General features: G+C 43.2%; 2 protein-coding genes across 4 annotated transcripts in view; both read right to left on the reverse strand.

The window, feature by feature from the left end:
• The window catches only part of Delta (neurogenic locus protein delta), an 85,442-nt gene extending 76,640 nt beyond the window's left edge, over window positions 1-8,802 (reverse strand). Inside the window, exon 1 of the mRNA XM_046620848.2 lies at window positions 8,749-8,802. The gene's annotated coding sequence lies outside the window, so the exon portion shown is untranslated. The remainder of the gene's footprint in view (window positions 1-8,748) is intronic.
• Window positions 8,803-14,796: 5,994 nt separating this feature from the next.
• LOC124216939 (odorant receptor 13a) lies at window positions 14,797-26,820 on the reverse strand. 3 transcript variants are annotated; one of them, XM_046622057.2, is made up of 8 exons: window positions 26,737-26,820; window positions 25,484-25,880; window positions 25,141-25,419; window positions 24,813-25,057; window positions 24,377-24,476; window positions 22,819-22,926; window positions 15,691-15,846; window positions 14,797-15,327 (listed from the first exon to the last, which is right to left on the reverse strand). In XM_046622057.2, the coding sequence occupies exons 2-8, from the start codon at window positions 25,793-25,795 to the stop codon at window positions 15,259-15,261; spliced, it is 1,269 nt and encodes a 422-aa protein (XP_046478013.1). In that variant the 5' UTR covers window positions 25,796-25,880; window positions 26,737-26,820; the 3' UTR covers window positions 14,797-15,258. The 3 variants fall into 3 exon arrangements, with proteins under 3 accessions (XP_046478013.1, XP_046478014.1, XP_068991196.1); XM_046622058.1 differs by lacking the exon at window positions 26,737-26,820 and adding an exon at window positions 26,596-26,685; XM_069135095.1 differs by lacking the exons at window positions 14,797-15,327; window positions 15,691-15,846; window positions 26,737-26,820 and adding exons at window positions 19,360-19,865; window positions 26,596-26,685.
• Window positions 26,821-27,643: the final 823 nt, after the last annotated feature.

The raw sequence follows: 27,643 nt of genomic DNA on the forward strand, positions 1-27,643 counted from the left end.
GAGCTCGTAAATAGCTCGCGGCTTCCACCTCGGAACAACCCGGTAGCCCGGCTATTAGCTGTGCCTACTTGGTCAACAACGCTGCTTCGGGATTTCCGTCCAGGAGGTCTCGTGTCTGCAGCTTCTCGCGAATGCGAGTCGCGGAGGAGCGAATTAAGGAGACACGTCTGTGAAACTCTAGACTCATTCGATTTTCTTATTTGACCTGATAATAAAGTTCCATAAAAAAGTGGTTTTCACTCGGTTCCAATCAGTTACGTGTCATGTGTGCCAAGGTATTATTTAAAATAGCCTAAAAAAGTGGTGTTTTTTGAAAATCTCCTTGCGTTACAATGCTCGGCTTAAAAATATGAAAAAATTCCCCAGCTGTTGGACGATGGTAGGAAACAAAAGTTACCACGGAAATTGTGATCTGGCAAGTTACCTACCTAAGTGTCCCGATAATTGATAATTGGCAATTTTTGCAAAAATTTTCGAACTAAAGAGGTTTGATGATTTGAAGGTTTCTTGAAAAATATCTAGTTCATCAAACCTCTTTTAAGTAACTTTTGTTCTCTACGCTCGTGCAATAGCTCTGGAATTCTTTCGGATCTTTACGACAAGAACTGTAACGCAAGGAGCTTTTCGAAAAACACCATTGCTTAACGTTATTTTAAATAATACTTGAACGCATATGGAACGTGATTGATTGGAAGCGAGTGAGAGCCACGTGTTCTGTGGGGAGCTTTGTTATGAGGTTAAATTTTAAGCAAATCGAAAAAATTTAGCGTTTCACCCACGTATCCCGTTAAGCAGCCTGCGAAGTAGAGGAAACCTCTTTGATCGTTACTCACCGACCGGTAATCATCCTCGAGGCGTGTTCACGCAAGTCAATTATTAACGCGAAATGACGCAAATTAAATTGCGCACGGTGTCCAACCTCCGGGAAATCGCAAAAGCGGTCACATTTAGCACTTTACGGGTGTAAAAACGTACCTGCTGTTTACTTTAGTAGAAATTTGTTACTAGGCTTGCACTTGTCTCGGCTGAATTATGAAGCGGATTGGTTAGGATTCATTTTTACTGACAATGAGTGATGAAAATTAATACGCTTTGAGAAGTTTTTTGAAACACAATTTTTTCAAACACTAAAGTGTTTCGAACTGAATTTAAAAATGTGTGACATTTGAACAGTAAACATGCAATTTTTATGTGCTATTGTCCATGACGTACACTTCCCAAATTTGAATGCTATTTGACTCCATTCGTCGATTAGGAATAATCCAAAACAATTGTTTCAACAATCAAATTTTTTTTCCGAACTCGGCCTAAAAAATATAATTCCATTTGGATTCGATCAAAATTCATTTCAACACGATAAATTTTTATTCCAACGAATACATTATTTTTTCAACAGATTTCTATTGAAATGGATTAATTTTTCTAGGTGTAAAATATTATGCAACTCGTTAAATTTTTTCTCTCATTGCGTCGAAGAATTTAAATGTATCAGACCTTGCATCGGAATTACATTGATTCCGGAATGACTTTATTTACACTCGTACGATCCAGTTTTATTAAAAAAGGAAAAGAAGACGATGTTAATTCTATGTGTACATTCGATGAAAATAGTTGTAACCTCTGAAGCATCAGATTTCGGAAAACAAAAAACCGTCAAAGCCTTCACTTTCCAAAATCGTCAAAAATAAGAAAGAAAGAAGGAAAAAAACATCGGCGATGTGTCGTTTCGGCGATCTGAGAATGAATTCGCAATCCCACATAACTGTGTCCGACTTGAAGTAGGTCGCGCCGGTAACGTGATGCAAACGCTCTTCTTTCAGGGTCTAATTATCGCTTTACGACCCGGTATTATCCTTGATACTTTGTAGTGGTACCCGCATCGGAATGATTGGCGTGACTGCTCGAGGAATGCATACTGAGAGAAATTCGTATGCACGTATACAGAGTACTTTCATAATTCCAAGGTTTCCGACAAAAGGGGTCCGAAATTATTCCTATACATATAACAGGTATGGAACGTAGCGTCACAAATAAATATCTCTGCAGGTAACGTAATATATTACCAACAAGGAAAAAAAAAAAACAGAAACATATGTCACGTGAAAAATAATATGCTTTCTCTGACTGAGGCACAGCGAACGACTTCTTTATCCCTCAAAGTAGCCACCGTCGATATTATACGTTGTATAAAAATGTTAGCGATCAATCACGCTCCGGGACTGAATCGCATCGATTATTATTTGAGGAGGAAAGGGGAGGAAAAAAAAAAAAAAATTTGGACCTCGCCGGGACCTCGATCACGATTTTGGGTTTACGTACACTCACACACACACACACACACGATCGTAACAAAGTCCGTCGGTGGATTGCAATAACGCCCCGGAAATTATCGCTCAAAGTGGTTTGAGGGAAGATGGATATCGCCCCTCGTTGCCACTTGAGTAGCTGCAGTCTATAGGGCGGAATCCGATAATGAGTAAATCGCGCGCGAAATCTTCACCCCTTCTCCTGATTTTTGAACCCGGCGAAAAAAGGGGAGACGAGGTAACTGCTCGTGCAGCTCGATTGATCCCCGCTTCTGTTTCCATCGACACACCTTCCGGTATCGCGTGTCTCCGTCGATTCGAGAACCTCGTGCATAACTCCTCGGAACTATTTGGTGACGAATCCACGCGATGTTAATATACGGATGGGGATGTTCACGCTGTCTTCGCACCTCGCCAAAGGTTGCTAATCACCGAATTGAACAATAATTAATCAAGGTTATCTGGCGAAACTTTGGGAACTTTACTTCAGCTGCGGAAAATTTATTGTTCTAGGCTCTGGATAATTATTCAGGAAACAATCAGGTCGAGGATGAACGCGGGAAATGTTTCTGCACAAGTTTTTCACGGTTTCGCGGTTGATATTTTATGAAAAAAATGTTGGTCAACGTATCCTCGGAAGCGTTTCTTCTGAAACAGTGACTAATTCTTTACAGTCACTCTCGATGTCGGTGTTTGGTTTTTTACTACGAAGAAGATATTTACAATCCGTATACGTTTCCCATTTATCAAATTTAATCCGATGCCGATACCTTCAATCACCGGTACTATAAGAATGGCGAAAAAGAATAATATAAAATGAATGTAAGAACCACGCGAGCTGACGTTAATTTACTGTAATTACTCTCTCGTTTCTTTTCACATCTCTTGTTTCAATATAATTTCTTTATCTTTTTTTAATAAAATCCAATTTTTGTTCTATGTTTTTTTTCCTCGTTTTTTTTCCACAGTACTGTGTATCCGAGATATACTCTCGTGGGAAAAGTTTCGATATAACGGCTTGCGGCGTACATAGGTGTATAGGTATACCTATAATCGATCTACCTAAAGGGCGAAATTTAATTAATTCGCTCGCAGATGTTCGCATAATTCCTGGAAATAGCTCGGCAAGAAAATATACCGGTATACAAGCATCGCAAGTAGCGTGCAGTGTTTGGTAGTAGGGATCCCGATTATAACCAATAAAAGGAAAAAGAAGAAGAAGAAGAAGAAGCAGAAGAAGAAGAAGAAGAAGAAGAAGTGTTTGGTAATACGGTAGGATGTGCTGCAGGTTTATAGCCGGACTGTATATATATATATATACATGAGATATAGGTTGACCTTGGCCGTCTGGATCGATCGAAACGAACTTGCGTAACCTGAAGGCAGATACTGGGCCTGATCGGCTCTTGGCCCGGGTCCAAAACAAGGCCCAAACCGGGCCCGAGAGTCAGGAACCAAGTGAGGAAGGAGACGGAGACTATTTGCAGCTGTCGCTGGGAGACAAGCTGAAAGACAGCAGAAGGCTCTCTTATACATACATTATACACGCGGTTCACTCTATACCTAACGGAGGAGGAAAGAAGAGGAGTCGAGAGAAGAGGAGAGGAGATATTCAACCGAGGAGAAACACCTTGTGGTCCATTTACGTCAGCCGGACAGTAAAACGGGGCCTCCTCCATATGGATCTTGCCTACGAAACAACGTCATTGACTATAATGGTTAGTTTGAAAATTTCATTATCTACGGTCAAAAGTTTGGTGGAATCGTTTCATCGGCAGGTTTTTATTATAATGATTGCAACGAGCTAAACCGAGCGCATTTTTTGAACGTAATTTCTGCACTTGCTGGTGAAATAATCGTACGCGTATACATGTGTATACTCGTACAATGTGTAACGTTGAAACACGGACGCAGCCGTAAATTGACCGCTAGTTTGTTCTCGTCCCCGCCAAACAGCGTATGGAAGGTAAAATCCCGGTGAAAACGGTAGTTGATATAATTTCATTTGAAACAAAGTTGCTGGGAAACTACATACGTACGTACTCGTAATGCCAGAGAAGTCTTTGCTCGACGTACTTCGCTGAGCAGAATGCTACACGCTCTAGTTGGTTAAGTATTACTCTTGTATGCAATGAAAATAAATCACTGCTAATTCATCTCCGCGTGCATATAAGGCAAAAAGAGAATGTGCTGTACGGGGAGGTGGAATGGGGAAAAAAAAAATGCCGACGGTGGTTCAAATTTCTTTCCCCTCGCGGCTCGTTTCGGATTTGCAGAAAATTCGACAAAGGTTCCCTGATTGAGATTATTTTCCGACTCGAGACTCAAGAGACGTACGATCTTCCGGACCGAGAGGAGCAGCTGATAAAAATTTGTGAGCCCGTTTAATACCACGCCTGGAGAAAGAGAGGGCAACAAGATTTGTACAGGTAGCAGGAAAGAAGGGAAGGGAAACGACGACGAAGGTGGTTGCAGCTGCTGGAAGCACCCAGACATCTGGCGACAACCATGAAACGGAGAGGAGAGCTGCTGCACGGCGTTCCTCCGCCGAACGTGATGTCTTCGAAAAAGTCTGCCTCGATTTCTTGGCCTCGTAGGGACCACGTGATCCAGTGCCACGCGCCACCTTTCGTCCCACCTCGACGACGACAAGGATTTATCCTTATTCCCCCGAGTGTCCCTTACACGTATTTCCTGATCCCTAGGTATTTAGCCGGTCAACCCGATCTCCCTCTTTCTTTCCAGGAGTAGATATTATTCCTGGCCTTTCATTCTTTCTTTCTTTCTTTCTTTCTTTCTTTCTTTCTTCTTCTTTCAATCTTGCGGTCGAGAGAGGAATGGGTATCTTAGAGATAGAGTAAACAGCTCTCGCAAAGAAGCGGTATGTGTACGCATCCGAAGGTAAAACTTGAGCCGAACACACTCGAAAATAAGGTACGTAATACCGGCCATCTGGATTTCACTTCCACTTTCCTTTCACCTGAATGTATGAATTGTCGGCAAAGTTCTACTTCCGGTAAGCAAACAATCGACTTCTTGAGTGGCTCGTATCTTTGTGTGGCTTCGAACACCGCTCAAGATCAAGTAGCGTCTTAGGACAGAAGCGATCCCGTAGTCGTCTCCCTAACGGAGGGTAAATATTTAGGTTAAACATTGGTACATCCGATTGGTGAAGATTTTGCCCTGCAGCTTAGAGAATCGGTTCGGACTAGTCTGGTCCGTGTACGATTCGTGTGATATATAAGGATCGTTGAATTGGGAATAATTTTCTAACGTAGTCGAGGAACGATTATCCATTTGTCCGAATGATCTCTCCGATTCAATGGCTTGTAGAATCCGAATTTTAAACGACGATAGGTACGCGTCGCCGCGTGGCGAAGAAGCCCGAGGCGCCCAATTACCCAGACACCCAAATTACAGTAATCGAGGAGGGTCACTTCTCTCTCTTTAAAAGTCAACGACTCCGGGAAGTGAAACTTGAATATCACCAGGCCCAGATATGCGAACACGTCCAAATATCTGCGGTCTTAATTGCGAGAATATATCGAATTTTCACCGATTTGTGGATCGTTATGGACATAAATTGAAGTGAAAAAATGATACATTTCTCAAATTATAAGTCACTTGACGCCGGACCGAACCGATGTTTGATACCTCGTGTGTATTCACCGATTTGAAATCTGGAAAATTCTGATCACTAGGGATCAGTCCACAGGTGTCGTTTTACAAAAGGGTACCTACTTTCGGTGGCTGGGTGGTCTAGGCGTCGCCAACCGGAAGCCAAAGGACTCTTTAGACACGATCGAACTAACACTATGCGGTATACACGCCCTCGAATACCGAACAATACACACGGCGAGACTCCCCTAAATTATCCAATACAGATGATGAAAACGACCAGTGTATAAATGCCGTTTTCGCTCTCTTCAAATAGACCAAACATTTGAACGACGATCGCGCGTTTTCTGAAACTGAAATTAATTTACCAATGGTAGGCATTCGGTGACCGTCGTTTATTCAACAACGTTTCTTTTCATTATTCAAGAAAATAAACAATGCCCGTTAATTAATTGTGTTAATCAGGTGAAATCTGTATCATCGTTAGCCGTAATCTCCCGCACGGTATGGGCCAGACGATACGTTAGATCCAAGCGTATGTATTACGTTGGCAAGGATCTCTTTAATGGCCCCTGGTTTATTACTTTGAGAGTCTCTCGGCGTATACACGTATGAGTGGTGTAGATACGGAGGCGTGCATCGAGCGGTATAACGTTGGCTATGAGAAGCGGGAGGATCATTAGGGTCGGCAGCAGTGCATTTCATCGCCACCGAAACAGAACGAAAGTACAAGCGCGAAGAACCGTACGGAACGACGAAACGGCGCTTCAGGGATATCATAACGAAGAGAGAGTTCAACACGTGAGATATCGAACGTACGTACGTGCGAATCGGCGTGCGTTTGTGCGAAAAGAGATACTTAGCCACTGGATCCAGCCCCGCGTTATGGATGCATAACATTTTCGTACTTTCGTTAAAAACGAAAGACGGAAATGGGAATCGAACTCGCGGAGATGTGCCATCGTGAACGGACCAAAAGACTCATAAGTGCACTGTTACAATGTACGCGCAATGCGAGTGGGAATGATTTCCCGTATTACGTAACGCGAAGTAAGGCACATGCGGCAGGCGTAATTATACGAACGGCGACGCAAGCTGGGTCGTTATATTTATTAGGCAGGTTCGAAATGTCCAGACGTGTAACCCTTCCAGGACGCGATGTGCCATGTAGGTATATAAAAGTTCCCCGGGCCGGCGAGGCTGACAGGAAAATACAAATTAGACTTCCTGTCTGTGGCTGATTGTCGAGTATAGAGCTATTTTTTGTCACCATTTCTCTCTCCCTTTGCGTACCTGCGGCCTAACTGTGCCTTGTCTCCTTATCGCACTTCGGATATCGCACTGCGGGCACTCGCAGCTTTCTTTGGACACTTTGGGCGTCCAGGTGTTCGGGACGCTTTCCTGAAGGGGATTCGAAATCTTGGAAATAGGACGTCGCGCGAGCTCCAGGAAGCTGTGTATAAGTTGAATCCGGAAACGCGATCGGGAAAAATGAAGGTTTGCGTGGATGAAAATCCACGCCTTCTTACGCGGTTTCAACCGTGAGGTGGAATTAAATTATACCGCGAATGAAAAGTTACCAGGAAACGGTGTAGTGGAAGATAGTCGAGTGCAGCGAACTCGAGAACGAGGTTGAAGCAGCTTCTAATGTCCAGGGTACAATATACGGTACGTGTGTAGCTGCTCGAGGAAATTGAAACCGCGTGTTTTATCCAGCACGCGTGATATCAATTATCGCGGGGTTTCCTTTACGAATTTTGTCGCCCAGGTGTTCCAGCTCCGGAGGTTCTGCCTCGAATCCGTCTGGGGGAAACCTTAACCGTTGGAAACGGAAAACGGCTAGCCATCGAAACAATGGTCGAATGAATCGAGTAAAGCGAGCTTAGAAACGGCATGGCACGGCAATCGAGTATCCTGAATGAACAAAATAGCTGGTACTTTATAAACAGAAGACCTTGATACGCTCTGTCAATTGTGGTTGCCTGCAATACCGTATCTCATTACCTCTGTAATACCAAGTCTCGGGATTATAGCCTACATTTCAGATATTGATATCAAATTGATCGATAATCTGGTTTGCTGCTACCAAACTGGCCAACGAAGCCTTTTCCCGGCAGCATTCGTTCCAATTTTTAAATAAATTGTTTGTTTCTCTTCAAACTTCAAGAGTACCTGCATTTTGTGTCATATTTAGTGACGACATAAAAGTAATACAGCCAGCACATTTTCTTTTTCACTTGTGAAAAGTGGTAAGGATTGTATAGAGTAAGGCATTCAGGTTTGCGTACAAAGTAGGGAAAACCGTCGTTCGCTGACTTTTATAATGATCAAACTTCACAGGCTATTTGTGCAAAACTAAGAGGAATTTAATTATTCTATGCTAGCTTGAATATGAATGTGATTTCTTGTCTTAATATTACGTCTCAGTTAAATTTAGGATGAATGAGTTAAGAAGGGGTGTCTATTAATTGGCTTATAAACAAACGCTTCCGTTCGTCCGAAGTGCCAAATATAAACATGTGATGTGAAACAACGCTGAACTTCCACAAATTTTTTTCTATTCTCGTACCGCGATGTTTGCTGCGTCGTTGGTCTCTTCGCAGAATTTCATACACGTATAACGAGTCGATAGAGCGACGAGTTGAACGGTACGAAATAGGCTTGAAACGAAGAGCGCAACTCGAGTAACTGTGCCGAAGATTACCGAAGACAGACGCAAGTTACCGAAGACCTTACTGTCCAAGGAAATGCGCGTTTCCGTAAAAAATACCTCGAGGATGACTCAAGAATAACGTACACACATGCACATATGTATAATACTCACTAGACCGTCGAGGCGAAAGAAGTGGGAAGAACAAGCAGAGAGCGTGAATCCTCGACCATCCAGATACTAGAGACCCATCCGAAGACGTTCCCTCCTTCGTTGTCAGATCCGTGTTGCAGTTTAGTCATTTCCGGGTGTTTGCTTCGACCACTTCACTCTTTCACGCGTAATATAGATGATCGTCGCACTTTCAAAACCACTGACTTTGGAAAGGAAGAATCTTTTCGGATATTTGTACCACCAACGATCGAATTTTAATCCGTGATAATGTCTGCACGTGAACTTGAATTAAAAAATAAACATAATGTCACGATCATCACTCTTGATATTGTCATTTTATTACCACCATCCTGACTGAATCATGATTACGCAACTGATATTCGTACACTAGAGTTTTATTCTACCTTCACGTCCTCTTTAAAGTCGTCCTTTGTCAGTGAGAAGGCATGGTAATCGTCACTGTCGCTAAATATTGACGTTATTTAACTGCTTCGAAATTTTTCTGCACGACGATCTCTGCGCATAAACATTCAATGAGTTTTAAACAAAACTCAACACGATTGCGCTCTTCGTTACTTTCTTCCAATCGTCGCACCGTGGATCAATTTCACTTAAATACGCTCGAACTCTCAACAAACCGAATATAACAGCCAACTTTGTTCCAATTATTTTTAAGACTGAAAAATACTCTGAACCTCTTAGCATCGCAACTTCGATTCCGACAAGACTTGACCGATCGAACTCTACCAGCGTCGCGACGATTACTGATCGACTGACGTAACTTGAACATACATCTCAGCTGTTGTTGACATTCCATCACAGCATCGGCTCGAATCGTTCCTCGTCTGTGCCCCAATAAATGTAAACAAGACCGTCTCACGATGCACGATTAGTAAGTGACCATCTTGCATCATTCCGAATTTACAGTGGTTACGCGTTTTACATCCCCAAAAGCTGATACTGTGCCGTGAGTCGGTGGACGTTTCGTTTTCTTTTTTTTTAGTAAATAAAAATTGAAGGTAGTTTCGCGTGCGCGTGAATGTTGTTTCCGATAATAATTGGTGGTAAAAAAGTATCGAGATATACTATCGAGTACCCGATCTCGAATATACATATTTGACAATCTCTCTTCTCACAGCATCCTAAAAACCAGTATCAAGTATTAATATTCACCGTGATGCTCCTCGGCTCGTCGGACCTAATTGTAAGTGGTCAAGCGGGCAGCGTTAATCAAGGTAATACTAGAGCCATCGGTAAAGGTACATGAACCTGCGATGGTGCTCCACAGGCGGCTGAGAGTCGGGTATCCAACGACGCGCCGCACCTTCCTCCATATAACTTCGATAAATTTCAGGTGTCACGACATCAGCAGCAGATGGCCGCGAAAGAGACCCATGTGTACCTGTTTCGTTTACAGGCTGCACTCCGGGTCCAGGGACAGACGGCTGCCAGTCGGTCGAAGTCGAGAGAAGAGGTGAATGTCTTGTTTAGCCCCACTTTGACGGGGAACTGACCCCGATAAATTCTATCCCATTATCGTGGAGAGAAATGCATTGTACACAGATGCCGAGAATCGAATGGGAAGAAAGAATTCCATCACGTATATTATGCTCAGGAATAAATTATATCATTCGTTCTTCAACGCGTATACATTATACGATGTACACCTACCCGATCGACGGTCAAATTGTGTTCCGATACTATTTAACCTATTCGGTCTTAGAATTGAATGGGAATTAGATTTCCCTGTGTACATTTACGCCACCGACATCAGGTCAGCGTGTCGTTTTTTTTTTTTTTTTTTTGTATCTTGCGTATAAATCGTGAATCGAATTTACAACCGTCTCACAATTACTCGGACAATAGAAGAATAGTCGGTTTTACGAGCCTTCTTGTACACTAGTTATCTTCTGGGCAAGGAAATTTGTATAATTCACGTAATTGGAATTGTAAACAAGGATGTTTAAGTGAATCGGTATGAAAAAAGGAAAGGCGAAGTTGAGAGGTTGATTGGCGATTGAACGGAGATTTCGAAAAGCACGTTGAATCGAAGGGAGGCAGTCCGGGCTTTTTAACGACACCCCCGCAGGTGGGCGGGATCTCGGATTTCAGTTTTGATATAAAAAAGCGACGCACCTGATATCGCCACCTGATGGAGAACATGGTACGGCTGGAAAGCATTTCGAGCCATCCAGATTCCAACGTTTATGCGTGACAGATTGAGGAAGAAAAAATGGTATTTCACGCCCGGTTGGGCGCGTAAATCGAATAAACTGATGCGGCTTAAATACTAATTGATACATTCTGTACAATAACAGATTTGATTCTGTTAGAATCGGTCGCTCGTTCATGAACAGGGAAAAATAAACAAGCAATCACGTGCCCGCAAGCGTTCGTGTAAGGTGGGTATGACGATTGCTCGCATAGAAAGGCGCGTACGTCGGTAGACAACAACTTTGCCGTCACGAAGCTGGGAGCTAAAAAGTCCTGCACTCAGTCCCCGTGTTCGTCTGTTATCGTCTTTGAAATGTTTCAAAGGTGGGTATAAGTTAGGTGCCCACTTGGTACTCACACGCGGTGATCCATAGAAAGCGATACAAAGGTTCGCTCGGTGTGAATGGAATTTTAAAAGAAAATCGGCCCTCGAGATCAGGCCCGCCTTGTAAAGCCGTTGGATTTATCTGTGAGCATAATAAGACCGTAATTCGGAGGGTCAGAAAGCTGCAATTCATCGCTTCAAATTGAGTCAACACCACACACTGAAACCGACAAATGTTTATCCGTTGCCTAAGCCGCGCTAATTCAATCCTGTCTTATAATCGTTCTGACATTTTCACAGGCGGTCCCGAATTTCTCAAACTTCGAGATTGTGGCGGTATTTCCTTATCGGGAAGCTCGATTCTCCCGTACACTACCAAAACGATCGTGCGATCCGCCGATTATTCTTTCTTTTCACAAAGCTACAACGAGTTACAGAACTCGCTATTTCACAGTGACTTTCTGAATACCCTGTATACGATGAAATATATGCCGAGAGTTGGGCTCCTGACACTGGGAGGAGTCGCTTCGTTGGCCCTGCCTTACTTCGAGTCGCTTTATCGATCTCAGTTCAAATTAACAAGCCTGCGAGGATGGCTGGAACAATTCAGTACGAATCGATTCAAGTCGACTCCACTTCTGGTATTACTGCGAAGTTTTTACTAGGTAGATGCAAGATTGAAAAATAGAACATGTTCAATTTCGTTGAACGATTTATTCCAAACGACGAGGTGATTTGCTATCCAGTTTCTAATGGTTGGAATACTTATTTATGGTATAATTTTGATTTCATGGAAAATTTAAGAAAAAAGGAGATCAGTGTTGGATTGCTCGAAAATTTTATTTCCGCACGGAGATTTATACGAACGTTGAATCGAAGCCCCGGAAATACACTAATGCATACCTACTTGATGGCTTTCCGTGCGCGGAACGAAGAGAGAAACTTGTGTAATCACCTATCGCCATAATTGATTCATTCGTCAATTTATCACTGTAAATGGTAATGGAGTAGCGTGTAACACGGCGATAGATTGTAGATTATTTCGATAATCTGCAAAACTAAAATCAGAGAGACAGGAAGCGAAAGTAATAAAACGAAATCAAAAATATCGGTAACTATTGAATAATTTATGGCTTGATAATTTAATTTTAACCATTCCACCGGACAGCTCATCGTTTGATCGACTCATTTCCGCAATCACGTCTTAGATCAAACTCGTTTGCTGAATTTTATAAGCAGAACTTTTAACGAACGTGTTTAGTCCTCTGAATCTATAATAACGAGAAAAGTCTATCTTGTGATTTACGCACGATTATAATCGTCACTTCAAGATAATTGGGTCGTATTTTTTCTTATCCGTTAAAAACGATAATTACAGAAGTTATATGCGACTGAATTTCACTGTTCTCGATGAATTTCGGTTTTGGGTAGCGTCGCAAAACACCTTTTTGACCTTTTCCAATCAGAAGAGAAAACAAGTGACCTGCGAATTATTCCCTAGAATGAAAATGGAATCCAACGTAACTTTCGTGTCCTAAAAATGTCTCAGATACCACACGTTGCAACTAGACTGGGTTTGTCGGAAAATTGAAAATGCTTCGGACTCGACGCCCATGGCCGCATACAGGTTGCGAGTATAAAATCCAGCGTATTACAGTGTGCCTAAATCGGCGACGACCAAGGCGAAGTTACTCTAGCACGAACCCCTCGGCGTCGGTCGAGGCTCTCCTGCACGGGCTCCGATCTCACTGAGTCGCGACTTCCGGTCACCGCAGGAAGTACGCTCGCTGCCCCGCCGCCAACAACCTTAGACGCCGCATCGTCGGCTCTCGAACCCTCGGCTCCTCGGTGCATCTAACGTTTCGTTTCTAGACCTCTTCTACACGCCGAGCAGAGCCTTGCTCATCGGCTCATCTGCATTGCATACAGTGAATACACATGTAACGCGTCTCTACGAGAGAGGAGAATACCATCCGATTTAGCTTTCACGCCAAACCTCGATAGTAGTTTGACACTTTATTAGAAATGCGAAGTACCATCTACTGGATGTAGAGTTCCAAAATAGCGAATTCAATCGAAAGTCTAACTCCCTAGTTTCAAGTCAGTCCGCATATTGTCGCTTCATTTCACTCTTTCTAGATCGTAAGAAAAATGCAGCGTGAATTGTTGTAGACTAACACTCTGTGATGTTAATCCAACACTATTCGATACCCAATTTTCCGAACTGACCGTAAACATTGTTCGATTATAGTGATCCGTACCAACGAATATTGGTCAATTTTATAATACAACCAATTTACACGGTGAAAGAACTTCTGAAGCCCTTTTTTGCGTTGATTAAATGCCACGTCCTGTATTACAGAATTATATCATCAATCTATGGGTTTCCAGCAAGCTGAATCAAAATTGGAAAAGTTTAGAACACATTTCTTGGAGAAATTAGACCCACCCGTGATATCGTGACTCACTCGGATTTGCACGAGTCGACAGTTTTTTTCTTCTCCTAATTAGCTAGTTTCTATCAGCAATAAAACGCATTTGAAACTTCAACCTCGACGAGAAAAGGGAAGCTTTTGTATTTTAGACATATGAAAGAACCATCGTTCTGAATCTTTCTAAGGCTACCCGAGTTTGCAAACTCTTCTTTTCAAAGTATGCGAGTAATCGGCGTCTCGACAATCCAGGACAAACGCATAACAAAACCTTGTAATGATTTCCTCAGAGGCGAGAAAAGCAGTATACAGCAAAAAAAAATGAAGTAAATATAGTCAATGCGCAAGACACCTGCCTATGTAAATTCCTATCATTTCTGCAGAGAATTAACAATGACGCATAATGTTAGTTACTAATCCATCCCTCCCTCTTCCCGCACAAGCTATTCGCTTATGGAGATACAACCGATATTATAATTTGGCCGAACTTCGACATCGATCGGATGTAGAGAAATTTTTGGTTTATGTCCCGAGAATACTGAAGATGGAACCGGGAGCGGAAAGGCAAGTCTTTGACTTGATTTTAAAAATCGTGCGTGTCGCGCATACGAATTGCGAAATTGGTAACGACCGGGTGATACGTGTTCCCGGTACCTTCCTCTCTCTCTCTCCTTCTCTCCCTCTCCCTCTCCCTCTCTCTTTCACTTCGGTTCGCCTCGTTCTGTTTCTTCTCATTCTCTCGCTCTGTCATCGTTCCCTGCAGAGCACGTAACTCGGCACGTAACGGTGGGAATTGGGTAAAAGAATCCAAAGCCGACTACGTCATCCACGCTATTTGGAAATAAAGACTCCTGCGTTATTCAACGAGCGTCGCGAACGTTGACTCGAAACATTTTTCCTTATAAACACACCCGCTTCGAGAAAAGGTTGGATTACGTATTCCAGTATTTAACGAAATTGAGACACCCTTTTGTAAAAGTTCATTCCAACTTTCGACCCGTGTATATCAATAGTTATTTAGTATCTGTGACTTCGGATCTCAGTAAAATAACAACATACGATTTCCTAATTGCTCAAACGTTTTATTCTACCAAACCGCAGTTCAACCTCGACTTGTGCACATCAAACTAACATATTATTTCCCCTAATTTTACAATCAAATCCCAGCCTATCCACACATCGATCACATAAGTATTATTAAATTTCACAAACCGAAGTAAATCTACTTACGCACACCACGGTCAACTGACTGGAATATTTTGCTGAAAAATATAGAACAACTTTCATCGCTTTTACAGAACATTTTTTTTCAGTCTAAGCTTATAACACGATATTCAGAAATAATTATTATATTCGAATAAGATTTTAAGATCCTAAGATTATCAGTACTGATATATGCAAGCGACGTATAGCGATGCGTTAAACTACTGATTACAGTACGGAATGAAATTCCAAAGCACTAGATTTGTGAGTTGAGGTCAGTTATAAAGCGAAGAAAAATATCGGCATCGTTGAGAGACGTGAGCTTCGTATTTCGTATCATTCCGAAAGGCCGTCGTCGCACATCGCGCGAAGCACCGACAAATAGGAAAGCGAAGTCTTGAGAATCTGCAATAGCGCAAAGAATATCAGGTATTGTTCCACACCGTAATCCGCGTGGCAAGACCTTAATTTCTACGGTCCCGTAGGTATACGTTTGTTAACGTGTAAGATACCTAGGATGACTGCATGGAAAGGATGGCGTTGCAAGGCACGCCTACCGCGAGTATTATAACGTCTACTTCCGTCGGGTCACGTTGTGCAAGTGGCAAGAACCAAAGTGTGGGACTAGAACAGTCGAAACGTGAGAAATCGGAACACGCGGCTTCTTCGACCACGCGGATACTGAATCTGACTGCCGAAAGCATCCCCTGAGCTTTGACAAGAATTGTCAAGAAGTTGTAAAGAACCGTCACGAACCGAGGCACTTACCGCGGCAAAATTCTCCATGGACATGACGTAGAAGTTCCCGGCAGTGATGAGCAGCGGTTGTTGAGAGCGCATGGTCATCACCAGGAGGCAGCTCTTCACGGATGTTGAGAAATTCGTCCAAGGACATTCGTAGGCAGCCTGTCCAACCCTGATGCTCTGTACACACGCAATTGGCATTCCTCGAAGATTAAGTTGCAGTGATAGTCGGAACGAGGGAATTGCGGGTGCCGATACGGCGGACATGAGCGAGAGGCTGGACACAAGGTTCGCGATTTTATCGGTCTTGTAATACTTGGGTTGCGATATATCGCGCGCTGTATCATCCCGATGCATTTCTGCAGTACGATAATGCGGTGCGGAAAAATCTCCTGCGGTTCGTCAGATTCGAGTTAATTTCAATCAACCACGCTCTGCACTGGAATTACTTTTGCAGTTATATCTGTGAATTGCGTTAAGGGAATCGAATGGCTATGGAAAGTTGGTTCTAGTGGAATAGCATTGTATTGTCAACGATTCGTATACATGTAATACACGCGTCTGAGTGAAACCGTGCCGGAAGATATGTCGATAATGAATTCATTATCTGCGTAACCTTAACACTCCAATGAAATGAAATCTATCGTGTTTAAAAACTAGACTTACAATTAGAATTGCGAAATTTTTAACCTGTTTCAATTTTTAGTCAATTTTTAAAACTCGGGCTGAATGGCCAACAATACCCGTTGGGTTTTGGTCCCATTTTTTGATCTCACAAACATAAAAACGTTCTTCAACATGCAGGCATACGTGTTATGCGTCTGTGGCTACAGGTGTATGAAGAGCACAAGATAAACGCATCTGACAATGAGCGTTCGTTTTTGCCCCGCACTTCTGCTTTCTTCCTTTCGAAACAAAAACTGAAAAAGGTTAACGAATGAAAAGAACGCGTTGAAAGTAAAACCTTTTCATAAGAGCAATTCGACACCTTGGTTCTTTTCCGTTTTTTCAAAATAACCATAGGGTGAAAGATTTTTTGCAAAGGGACTGAACCCCTACCGGTATAATGAACAGTTCGTTGGAAGAGGTAAAAAAACAGTATTGCGTATTCGAAATGGACAAAAGTAATTTCTTCAGATGGGAAACTTGGTGCGTACATGTAAAGTAACGCTTACGTAAAACCCTGAATGCCCAACGACATGCGGTGTGGATATTATTTACCATCACGTGCGTGACAAGGTCTGCAAAAGGGTCGGCAGGATGCCGTCGCAGGACATTCGCGAGCAAGGAAAAAATGCGACGAGGAAAATGCCCGGAGTTGGCAATACGTATCGCAGCTATACTTACGATTTTCACTCGGCACCTCGAACCTGGCAACGTACACGGTTTTTTCCGGTCTACCGGGTGTCTGGAAAGAGGATATTATTTCCTTCCATTCCCCATCGCGTGTCTGGAAGGACATTGATCTTTCCTTTCGGTATATTACGTAATTACAGACTAAAGTAAAATGCTGTTCGCACATTTAAGGATTAATGCTCCGCAGCGAGCTGATCACCGCTCGTTCGTTCGTTCATGAATTTCGTTCTGGCTTCGGACAATCCTCTATAACCGTCTCTCTTCTATTCCCACATCTGATCGTCGCCCAATTCGTCACAGACGACTGACAGAGAAAATACGTGCTTATTATTCCGCCCGATACCGCGAGTCAATGTTCGTTGCACAAGTCGACGACGTTGACATCGACAATGAATGGTGTGAAAATCTGTCGAGATCGTACACGATGTATAAGGAAAAATAGTTTCAAAGAAATTGCCCCAATTTCAACTCGGGAAACGTAAAATTTACACCTGTTATAACGGTCCAAACGCACGTAACAAACATAATGTGCTAATCGCGGTGGTGAATCAGACAGATCGCGTGTAAAAATGTAAGAAAATATCGGATACGAATTTCCATAAAATGCGTAACTTCCTCTCGCAGCTTGAGATCTCGATGAACGTATGGACGGTTGAAATTTCTCCGTAAGGCTCAAAGACCACGCATTTCTGTAGGCATCAGAGACGGACTGCAATCCGCACTCCGCCGCTTCGTCGGGAACGAACGATCAAGTAATTGAAGAATGAGCGAGTGTGAGTCTGGAACGAGGGGGCGAGGGTGGAGAGAGAAGGAGGGAGATAATACGAGAGGGAAGGGGCGAAGAGGAAAAGGGAGCGAAACGTGGGCGGGGTGCGATTCTGCACGCTTTACGCACACGGCACACGGCCCGTCTGTCTTCCCGTCGGCGTCGCCGCACATGACTCTCCGTAATTGTAATTGGCGTAATTGGTGAATAGTCGCGTATCGTATCGTTTCGATCCTCTAATCACCTCCCCTCCACCACCCACTTGCCGCCTCCTCCCCGACCTCCTCCTTTCGCGTTCAAGTTGTTTTTCTCCGGCGCAGGGAACTCGGTCGATCGTTACTGCAGCGCTCTCGAAGAACTAGGATATACAGGGTGGTGCGGGGTACGAACTTTCTTAAAATTTTTAAATCGATCGCATCATTTTTCACGACGATTAATGGTCGCAATCGTTTCAATTTGTTGATAGTCTTGCACCGATTGAAATCTGCAGTAATGGGAAAATTTCCAACCAAAAGCAACCTGGTGGGAAAAAAATACTTCCTTCGCATATCGTAATCAATTTAAACCATCCGATTTATTGGAGATTCCTTCTTCGGAAACACACGGTTTTTAATATGGCTTGGTGATAAATTATCGCGATGTCAAATTGATGCATGTAAGGCTTGCTCTGCAAAAGATTCGCGAAGGATTGTGAAAAGACATGGAAAATGATTGAATTTCACTTTCGAAGCGCGCTTTTCAATTCCTAAGGCTCTCTGAGGTTAATTGAATGGTACAAATCGTACTATTCAACATTAAAATTACACGAGGAAATTTTTTCGACTCCTGTACTGTTGAAAAAATGTTCTAAAGCATAATTGAAGAGCTTTTCTCGTTACTAGTGTTATCTTGTTCATCTCCGTATAAATATTCATAACATGAAACTGTATGATAATTTGTATTAACCTCGTGACTGTCAGTGCCATGTATGGTCAAAGGAAAAGTCGTGTCAATTTTGCTCAATAAGGACAAAAATAAAAAAAAAATTAACAATTCCATTCTGTTTGGGTACCTTGATACTAAAATCATCGCGTAAATCAGATGATGAGAATTGTTTTTCCTGACGCACAAGTCAGTCGAGTATGTGATTGTGTCCAAACTGCCAAAGTGCGTTTAAAAATAGTGTATAGAATTTGCTCCGTTGTTTAAATGAGAAAGTAACAAATGTTTTGAGGAACATATTAAAATATTTTTCAAAATCTATGACCGTTGATGAAAAATCACGAAACGAAACAGTACAAGTTGTACGAGGAAAGTTTCCGAATCAGTTGTTCACACGAAATATTAAAAATGAAAGAATATAGCTCGAGCATGGAATTTCAACTCCAAAGCGTTACGAAACAACGTGAATTCAGTAGGTATAAAAATGCGGGAATTAAACTCAGTAGAGAGTACTATTTTCGGTGCAATCAACGTGAGCATAAGCGGTAATTTATTATATTAATTTTTCACAGCCAGGCGCAACAAGCGGCACAGTTTCGGCCGTGATCTTTGTCGCGTGCGTATGACACTATATAACGGGCAGCCTCGCGTATATTATTTAAATAATAGAATGAAAAACGCAACAAAAATGTAATAAAAGACATAAAAAACAGAAAAAAAAAACACGAAAACAACGAGCATACGGCGACGAATAATCGTGACGGCAGAGTAGTTGCGTAATTACTAACAATTAGAGGGAATGAAACATTACAGTAAGCGTATATATAATTACAAGCAGCCGAGGATCGTGCGACGCGGTTCGCCGGTGAATTCGAACGGTGATTCGTCTGCATCCGGTCTCCGACGAGAGCCCGTACCAAAAACTGGAAAAAACCAACGCCTACGGCACAGACAGGCGTCGCGACGTCCTCCGGACTTTGAGAATTTCGACGACGATAATGATTCCGGAGGTTCGTAGAGTGGAACCGTGGGCAATTCGTTGGTGAGTTGGGGCGTCGCGACGAACTCGGGACATCCTCAAGCAGTGAGGAATGACAGCGATAATCGTAACGAGGACGTGTAGTGCGACCACGCTAGTTGAAAATCGTCAAATTTCCTGCAGGGTAAAAGGGTAATTAGCTACGAAGCCCTGCGCAGTGGCGTGTCTGCAAGGCGCGTGAAGACGCGCAATGAACGTGACATTGTTGTACCGGTAGCGATACTTAAAAACTTTTATACGATATTGACCGCGGCGACGGAGGAAAATATCGTCGTTAAATAAACCGTTGCAGGTGTATACGCGTAATAAACGAACGATTCAAAGTTTCCTACTCGGAGATTACGTGCAAGGTATAAGATAAAAAGAAAAAGTAGCCGGGAATTTCGTTTGACACAAACGAAACGGCAATGACCGAGGATAAAGGGTTCCGTATATAATCGCGTATTATTACACAGACAGAGGGGTGCCCCTACGGCTTAAAAGTAATAAACTTTAATCGCGGAATACGGTATAAGGATACGTGTAACGGCCATTATTCTCGCATCGCGATGTTTATACCTATTCGGTAAGCCGGAATGATCATTCGGCACGACTGCCACTTGTAAACCGATCACGGGACGCACGGAGGCCGATACATAAATATCGTTTGTGCACAGTGCCTGTCCTAAGGGGACACTGGAAAAGTAATGTCCCCGTGGCTCCGAGAGCCTAGAATATCTGCTTAGTCTTAACGCCGGGTTAATTAAATGGCACGGCGCGAGCCTTGGCTTGAGCTTAAACTGATATCTCCGGCTCACGGCCGCGCAAGTAACTCATCCCGTCTGTTATTCACCCACGGATGCAATCGAAGCGATCGAATGCCCGGCGTGTCATCGTCGGTAATAGACTGTGCAAGGAGGTCGTAATTAACGAGCTAAGAAATCCGCAATCGAAAGGTGATAAAGTAGCGTAACGCGAGTCGAAGCAGGCGGATGGAATACATTAATTCAGCACCGCGTTAGCGAAGGTGCTGCACCGACACCGAAGGCTACGGACATTCATTTTCGCTAATCGGCCGACGGTTTTCTCACTCGAAACGCGCGCCGAGCCATCGCGGATTCTCGATTTATCCTCACCGTGATCGGATTGTTCTTCTCGAAACGGTCAGTTGATTTTCTGTCGAGAAATACGTGCACGCCACGAATATAAGTAAAGAAAATAAAACAATCCCCTGCTCGTAACTGGGGGAGCGCGGGAATTTATTTCTGCTCAATATTCTCAAGTTTTCAAAATCTCGCAACAATGGCGGAGTAATGATCCCCGCAAAGGCGAGACCGTTACTTAAATTACACCGACACGATATTGCGGGCTATGAACAAATTGCCGCGACACACGGACGACTTACCGAGTGCCAAGATCGGAATGGACCAAGGTTCGTTAGACATCGGTAATATTAATATAAAATATATTCGTGCTTCCTTTTGTCCTTCCGTTAATACGTCCGATTCGTGACGGTGATTTTCTTCGTATCATAAGATGGCTCGTATAATTACTGAATATACGTATATGCAACCGCTACTTGGGATTTGTATCTCTACGACCGTAACAGGACAGAGATGGCTGTACGTGCATAATAAGGCTGACCACGATGTTACGCCACTGCAATTAAACTATCAGATTTTCCGACAAGTTTACGTACCGCAAACGATTTCACCGATCATCGTCTCGCACGCATCGTGAGACTGCGATACGCGGTGTGAGTGTAGTTTTTAAGGTGAGCTGAGCTAGATGAGGATGGAACACCTGCAAGCCTCCGACTGCACGGGGAATTTACTTTCCTAGGTATGTGTCGGTGGGTGAATACGCAAATACGAAGATGCGGAGGGAATAGGTCACACGTTCCTGTTGCTCATCGCGCAGCAATTTCTACCTATCGCCGCTGCCGGTTACATGGTTCGGTAAATGCTCATCTATAATCGTGTAGATATAAATTCACGGGGTACCGTATAACTCTCTCGGCATGTCCGTCCGAGTGCCGATTCGCATTTAATCATACAGGTGTACAAGTTACAAGTGGAGAAATTAATCGGTGTTGAAATTGAAAATTCCAAACAGAGAATCGTCGGAATCACAGCTCTAACGGTGCCGCACGCGCACGCTTAATTCCATTGCCATTATACCGGACACCCGCAACGATACCTGCGACGTATCCGCCTAATTTCAACGCTGTCTTCTCGGCCCTAACTGACTCGTGAATTGGCGAGAGAAATTGAGGTTCGGAAAACAACATTGCGGCAGGTGCTCGGGTTTGGGTCGTCGCTGACGTCACCACGCTAAAGTAACGAGCAACGCGCGATAAGATCTTTCGGAGCGGTGATGCAGATCCTGCATCGTTAACGTGCGAGTGTGAGTTGGGCGAGAATGCCTGCCGATCAGACCGAGGCTGTACGCGTGGGATTTGTACTGAAAGAAAAGAAAAAGAGCAGATTTTACTCGAAATTGCAGGAAAATAGGGACACGTCAGGTTTTTTGGTGAAAAAACCCACGTCGAACATATTTTTTACTATAAATGTAGAAAACTTCTGCACACGGTGGTTTTCACTGATTCTACGGTAAAATCCGCATTTTACGATATATATATTTTACAAAAAAAAAAAAAAACATGACGTGTCCCTTTTTTCCTGCAGTTGTGAGTAAAATCTGCTCCTTTATTCTCGCTGTGAATATCTTCGGTCGACGTTGTGAAAAAATTTGATGGGAGGATAGGTGAGTAATTTATCAACTTTGACAAATGTAAAAACACACGTAGAAGTACTTTAAAAATTGACCACAAGTAGTAAAAAAAAAATGAACAATGAATATCACACTCCGTCATGTGATTTCCACGATTCAAGCAGCATTCGATACGAAGGATACCGCTGACTTTCACCAGCAGTAAAATGCATTGATTTCATACAAGAAGAGGTTGCAATTTTTTAACGACAAAACGGTTTGAACCGGATTCGAAACTGCCAAGAGGCGTAGTCGATTGACCGGCAAAGTACCTTGGATGTGGTGGGTCAATTATACAGTGATTTATACATTTACTCACCTCGGTCAGAAGATCATCTCCCAGCGAGCAGTAGATGTAAATTTGCAGAAGGACGGCCTGAATGTACATCACGTATTTCACCAAGTCCAATCCCCAAGAGTCCAGGTACTGCATTTTGGGTTTTCGGTGACGCGAGAACCGGACGGAAACAGAAAAATGACGACCATTGCCTTGGCTGTATTGTATTTTTTCCATACTGTACTGAACAGACTTCGCGATCACGAGAATTGCAGGTTTTCAGAAAGGTGTAAGAAAAATTTTCATCGCGTACTCGCCTTTGCGCAACTGCGTAATTTACCACGTCGGTGTTTGCCTGTATTGAAATAAGTTAATCAAACTGCAATTTTCGATTGTGTAAGTATCGCTGCGGCTTTTCCACTGCCTGTTATATCACGAGCGTTAGGTTTTATACTAATTGGCAATTTCATGATACAGCAATGCGCAGCAGCTGTATCGCAGCTTCCCAAATTAGGAACCCTTTTCGTATTAGGCTGAGTTTTCCCCAGCGGTGCCCCATCGTAGACATAAGAAAATGAAGAGGAAAAAAAAAGGACTTTTCGAGAACCGCCCGCGGTTTCGTTGCAGGCAAGGCAGCTGCGGGTAACCGTTCGGCATAATATGTGCGTGTCGGTGAATAATATATACGCGTAGACAAGAGCATACCGTGTGATTTGATTAATCTGGAATCAGCGCTTGGTAACGGCAAAATCGTTGCAGTCGACGTTCGCGTGTGCGTAAAAGGTAGGTATTATGGTATTATACAATTACGCAGCACATATAACACAAAGCGACGGCGCAGGATGAGACAGCGCGTAGAGAAAACGGCTCGACGGTCGCTTTTTGATTAGGTGTGAAATTTCCCAACGTATCCGACGCACGTCTCGCCTCTGCAGCGAACTGCCGGCGTCGGTGTTTCAGGGGGCGTCTCGACGCCGGCCGCCGCGTAGCGGCAACAACCCTCCGTGATGATCGACGGTATTATTAAGCTGTTGAAAACACTGCCAGGCTCGTAAATATTCCATTGGGAATGCCGCGAGGCGTGTGCAGGATACGCGTGTGCGTGCGTGGGACTGACGTTGCGTTAAATAGCGTTAAATTTGATCCCGTATAATTCCCGGCGGCTGCGTCTCGAATATAGTCTCGGAAATCTGTAACCTGAACACTGGTCGATCGAGGAGCTTCCGTCTCTCTCCAGAGTTTCAATATCACATCCAATTTAAACCACATCGTAATTAATTCACGTAAGACACCCCCCAGCACCCTGGAATAAACCTATCGTAAAGAAAAAATAATCCATTGGATTTACATGCGCGACAATTTTTTTTATCCGACAAGTTGGAGAACATTCGTGAACCTAACTCCGACGTATACTGATAAGTAATTCTCACCACGATCTCTGTGATTTTGGTATACGTTATTACGTTCAACAGGTTATTTTTTATAGGTATATTAGATGAAGGTCGAAACCGAAACGCACGTTATATGTATATTATATATACACGATTAACCGAACAAGGAATAGAGTAGAAATATGTAATTTTAGTGGTAATCAACTCACGAAGATCAGCTGGAATCCAATCACGCAGATGACGACGCTGCTTACAAACAGCTGCAGAAAACATACCACGTTGTAGAGAGATCTAATATTATCCGCGTTTCTGGAAATAATGCGTGTATCAATGTTATCTTATACATTCCCCATATAGATATAATAAATGCACTCCTCGAGACTTAAGCGTGTCACATTCGCAGCTAAGTCGCAATGCCATTATAACGGTATTACAGTGCTAGCTACTGGGCGAAAGAATTAGGGACGTGACATATGCAGCATGTGTCTGAGATAATGACCTATACAAATCCTATGTGTGTGTGTGATGTACATTTGCAGGTGAAGATACCCGTCACTAATATAAGTCAAATTTTCAATCTTTCGTACTCTTAGTGTGCAAAGTTCAAATAAAAGGGGTCCTTATGTAAAAATAGGATGCACTCACTGAATGGCTGATTGATGGTCCTCGATAATATTTTTAATCCTCTGGAGCAGCTCAACATCGGTCGTAGTTTTATTCATACGGAAATGAGCGGTAAAGGAGTTTGATTCGCAATTAGCCACCGAAGTGCCGAGCGTAGTCAGTTCGCATTGAAGAATACGGAGCTGAGCGCAGAAGTGACGCATCATCACCAGAAAGAGGCCGTCTACCGAGACGCTTCCTATACTGGAAATCGCACCGCCGACGACCTGCAGAGATCAAAAAATTTATTTTTTATCCACTTGATCGGTTCGTATCGAAAATCAGTACGCGGCCATAGCTTCGGATTTACCTGCGACGCGTAAATAGCTGTGTAGATGACTTCCGAGGTCTGATTGATGGGATACCAAGCGCGTACTGGCTGTCTTCTTGCGGTCTGAGTCTCCAAGTCCCCGAGAATGAAGAGTGGACTGAACATGTAGAGTGAGCAGGTCACGTATATGATAAAGCTATACCATCTGGTGAAGGCCTTGGAAAATTCAGCAGCGCGCAGAAGAATATCTCGGTGTGTTTTTGGGGCCGTTAAATCCATAGATCGGTTCCAATTCGACTCCATGTTCCGTAGAATTGCCTTGAAGCACAGATTTTCAAGTAGTTTATTCCTCCGCCTGCGTAAATTTCCCTGTCATAATTACCTTCAGGGTCTTCCTCCTGAGCGTGAAGTACGGAATGTACGTGATAACGGAGAACATCGTCATGGTGGTACACAAATTGTCTGCAATCACTCCGACGTCCCCTTTGAACATGTAGAGGTCAATGATTGCGGGGAAAAAGAGCATAGAAAATAGAATGAAAACTACGGCAGTGTGAAAGAATTGCAGAGCCTGCCGCCATTTTGGTGCGACCTCGGGAATTGGCCAGAGACCCAGAATCAAGAGATTAATTTTGTTCAAGCGGATGTAGTCCTCAAGTAGCGGTATTTCGCTTTTCTCTGCAGAAGCTGCCATTTCTTCTTCACGTTCTTTCTCGGGCAGTAGAGATTCTGATTTATTGGTTTCACACCGCTGCAAGGTCTCCCTGTTATACTCGCACCTACGATGAAATATATTTATCTGCTAAATGCCAGGGCTATTTTCTGTGGGAATTGAATTATCGTCACGAATTAATTCGCACGACTTTCGAGTACATGGTAAACATTCTATAAACAGACGATGCGTACGTAGAAATAATTGCCTACCAGGTTGGTCCCATTCATCGAATCTACCGTGTACACTTTGTCAATTTTTTACGAACAAAATTGAAAATTAGCGGATTACAATTAAAATACAGTGACGCGAAAATTTATTTCAAGACAAATTGAGAATGAATTTAATTTATCCATCTACGTTCGTTTCGAACGGTACTTAAAATTGTCAAGACGGTGCAGACTAAGCTTGCCGCGACCTTTGCGTGTACACAAATTTACTGAAAGCTGGAGTTGATGCACCAAGAATCATTGATGATAATAATTACGAAGTGAATGTTGGATGATTACAACAAGCTTCGTGACATTTCGCCGAGGGCTTGATCATACCAGATACTTTTTCACGTAAACAAAGAACTCATTTAAATCCATCAATCATTAATGATTCGTATAACTTGCACAATTCGAAAGTTTAGTCGTGTAGTAAGGCATTTTTGTCCGGTTCGATCACAATATTAACCCCGGCGACACATTGCGCATCATGGTGTAAAGTATAGTAATCAACGGACAGGTGTCGTCTCCAGTTTTAATAAGATAATGGAAAAAAAACGTACGATTACGTACGCGTTAAATCTCTACAGATATTATTATTTCCCCGCTTCCGCTTGCCAACCAACTCAAAGCCGACGATATACTGCCATATGAAATATCGCGTTACCAACACTTGTTCAATGGATTAAAAGAAGGAAGAAGAAAGCCACGTACGTGCGGCTAACTTGAATCCGACGAATGGAACTCTTCCACGTTGATTCGAAAGCACAATTGCCTACTGATCGTCCGCAGTGCAGTTGGTCGCGGCTATTAAAAGTACTCTGATATCCGGGATACAGTGGAGAGAGACATTTATGAGAGGATGTTGAAAGTTTAAAGGGTATAAAAATGCAATTCTCTTTCAGCATATTAAACGGCGTGCAATTTGATGCCACTTTGTAAACGTGCTCCTGATAAAAGGAATAGCATATAATGCAAAGAGAGCAGGGTATAATTTGGCGGAGAGGGCAAAACGCGAGGGCGAGGGTGCAGGAGAGGCGTGTGCCCTGCACCTATTGCGTTTGTCAGTATATTCCTTGCACGTCGCGTGGGCGCAGGTTCAATGGGTGGAAACGGGACAATGGAGGCGCGTCGAGAGGACCCTTGCAATTTATTACGTCATTATTACTTGGGTGGAAAATAGGAATCCGGAAACCTCCGTACAACGGTCCGATTTAATGCTGATAACTGTCGTGTTCGGGTCATACGCGACATACCGATCAAGACCAACTTGCGTGTCCTCCTTGAACTCATCGTCAGGCACGGTGTGGTTGCATTTGCTGAGAAACTCTGCTAAGAATTGGAAAACGTGCAAACTGTTTGATTGGAAACTCATACTTGGAAGTGTCGCGCTAATTGTTGACGCGATTACTCTTGACGAGGAAAATGTTCCTTCAAACGCCTACATTTTTAAGGGGGGGATAAAAAGTTTCGTAGCTGCCCCGAAGTAGACTCGAGAATAGGAAGGGATTACAGCCACTTTGTTTAAAGTGGGGACGTTAAAATACACGAAACCTGACTCCAAGAGTAATACCATCACCCTCGAGTTTTCTCAAGCAATTAGGTAAATACGAAAGAACCT

The sequence above is a fragment of the Neodiprion pinetum genome, chromosome 4 (assembly GCF_021155775.2).
Source record: "Neodiprion pinetum isolate iyNeoPine1 chromosome 4, iyNeoPine1.2, whole genome shotgun sequence".
In the NCBI taxonomy this organism is placed as follows: Eukaryota; Metazoa; Arthropoda; class Insecta; order Hymenoptera; family Diprionidae; genus Neodiprion; species Neodiprion pinetum.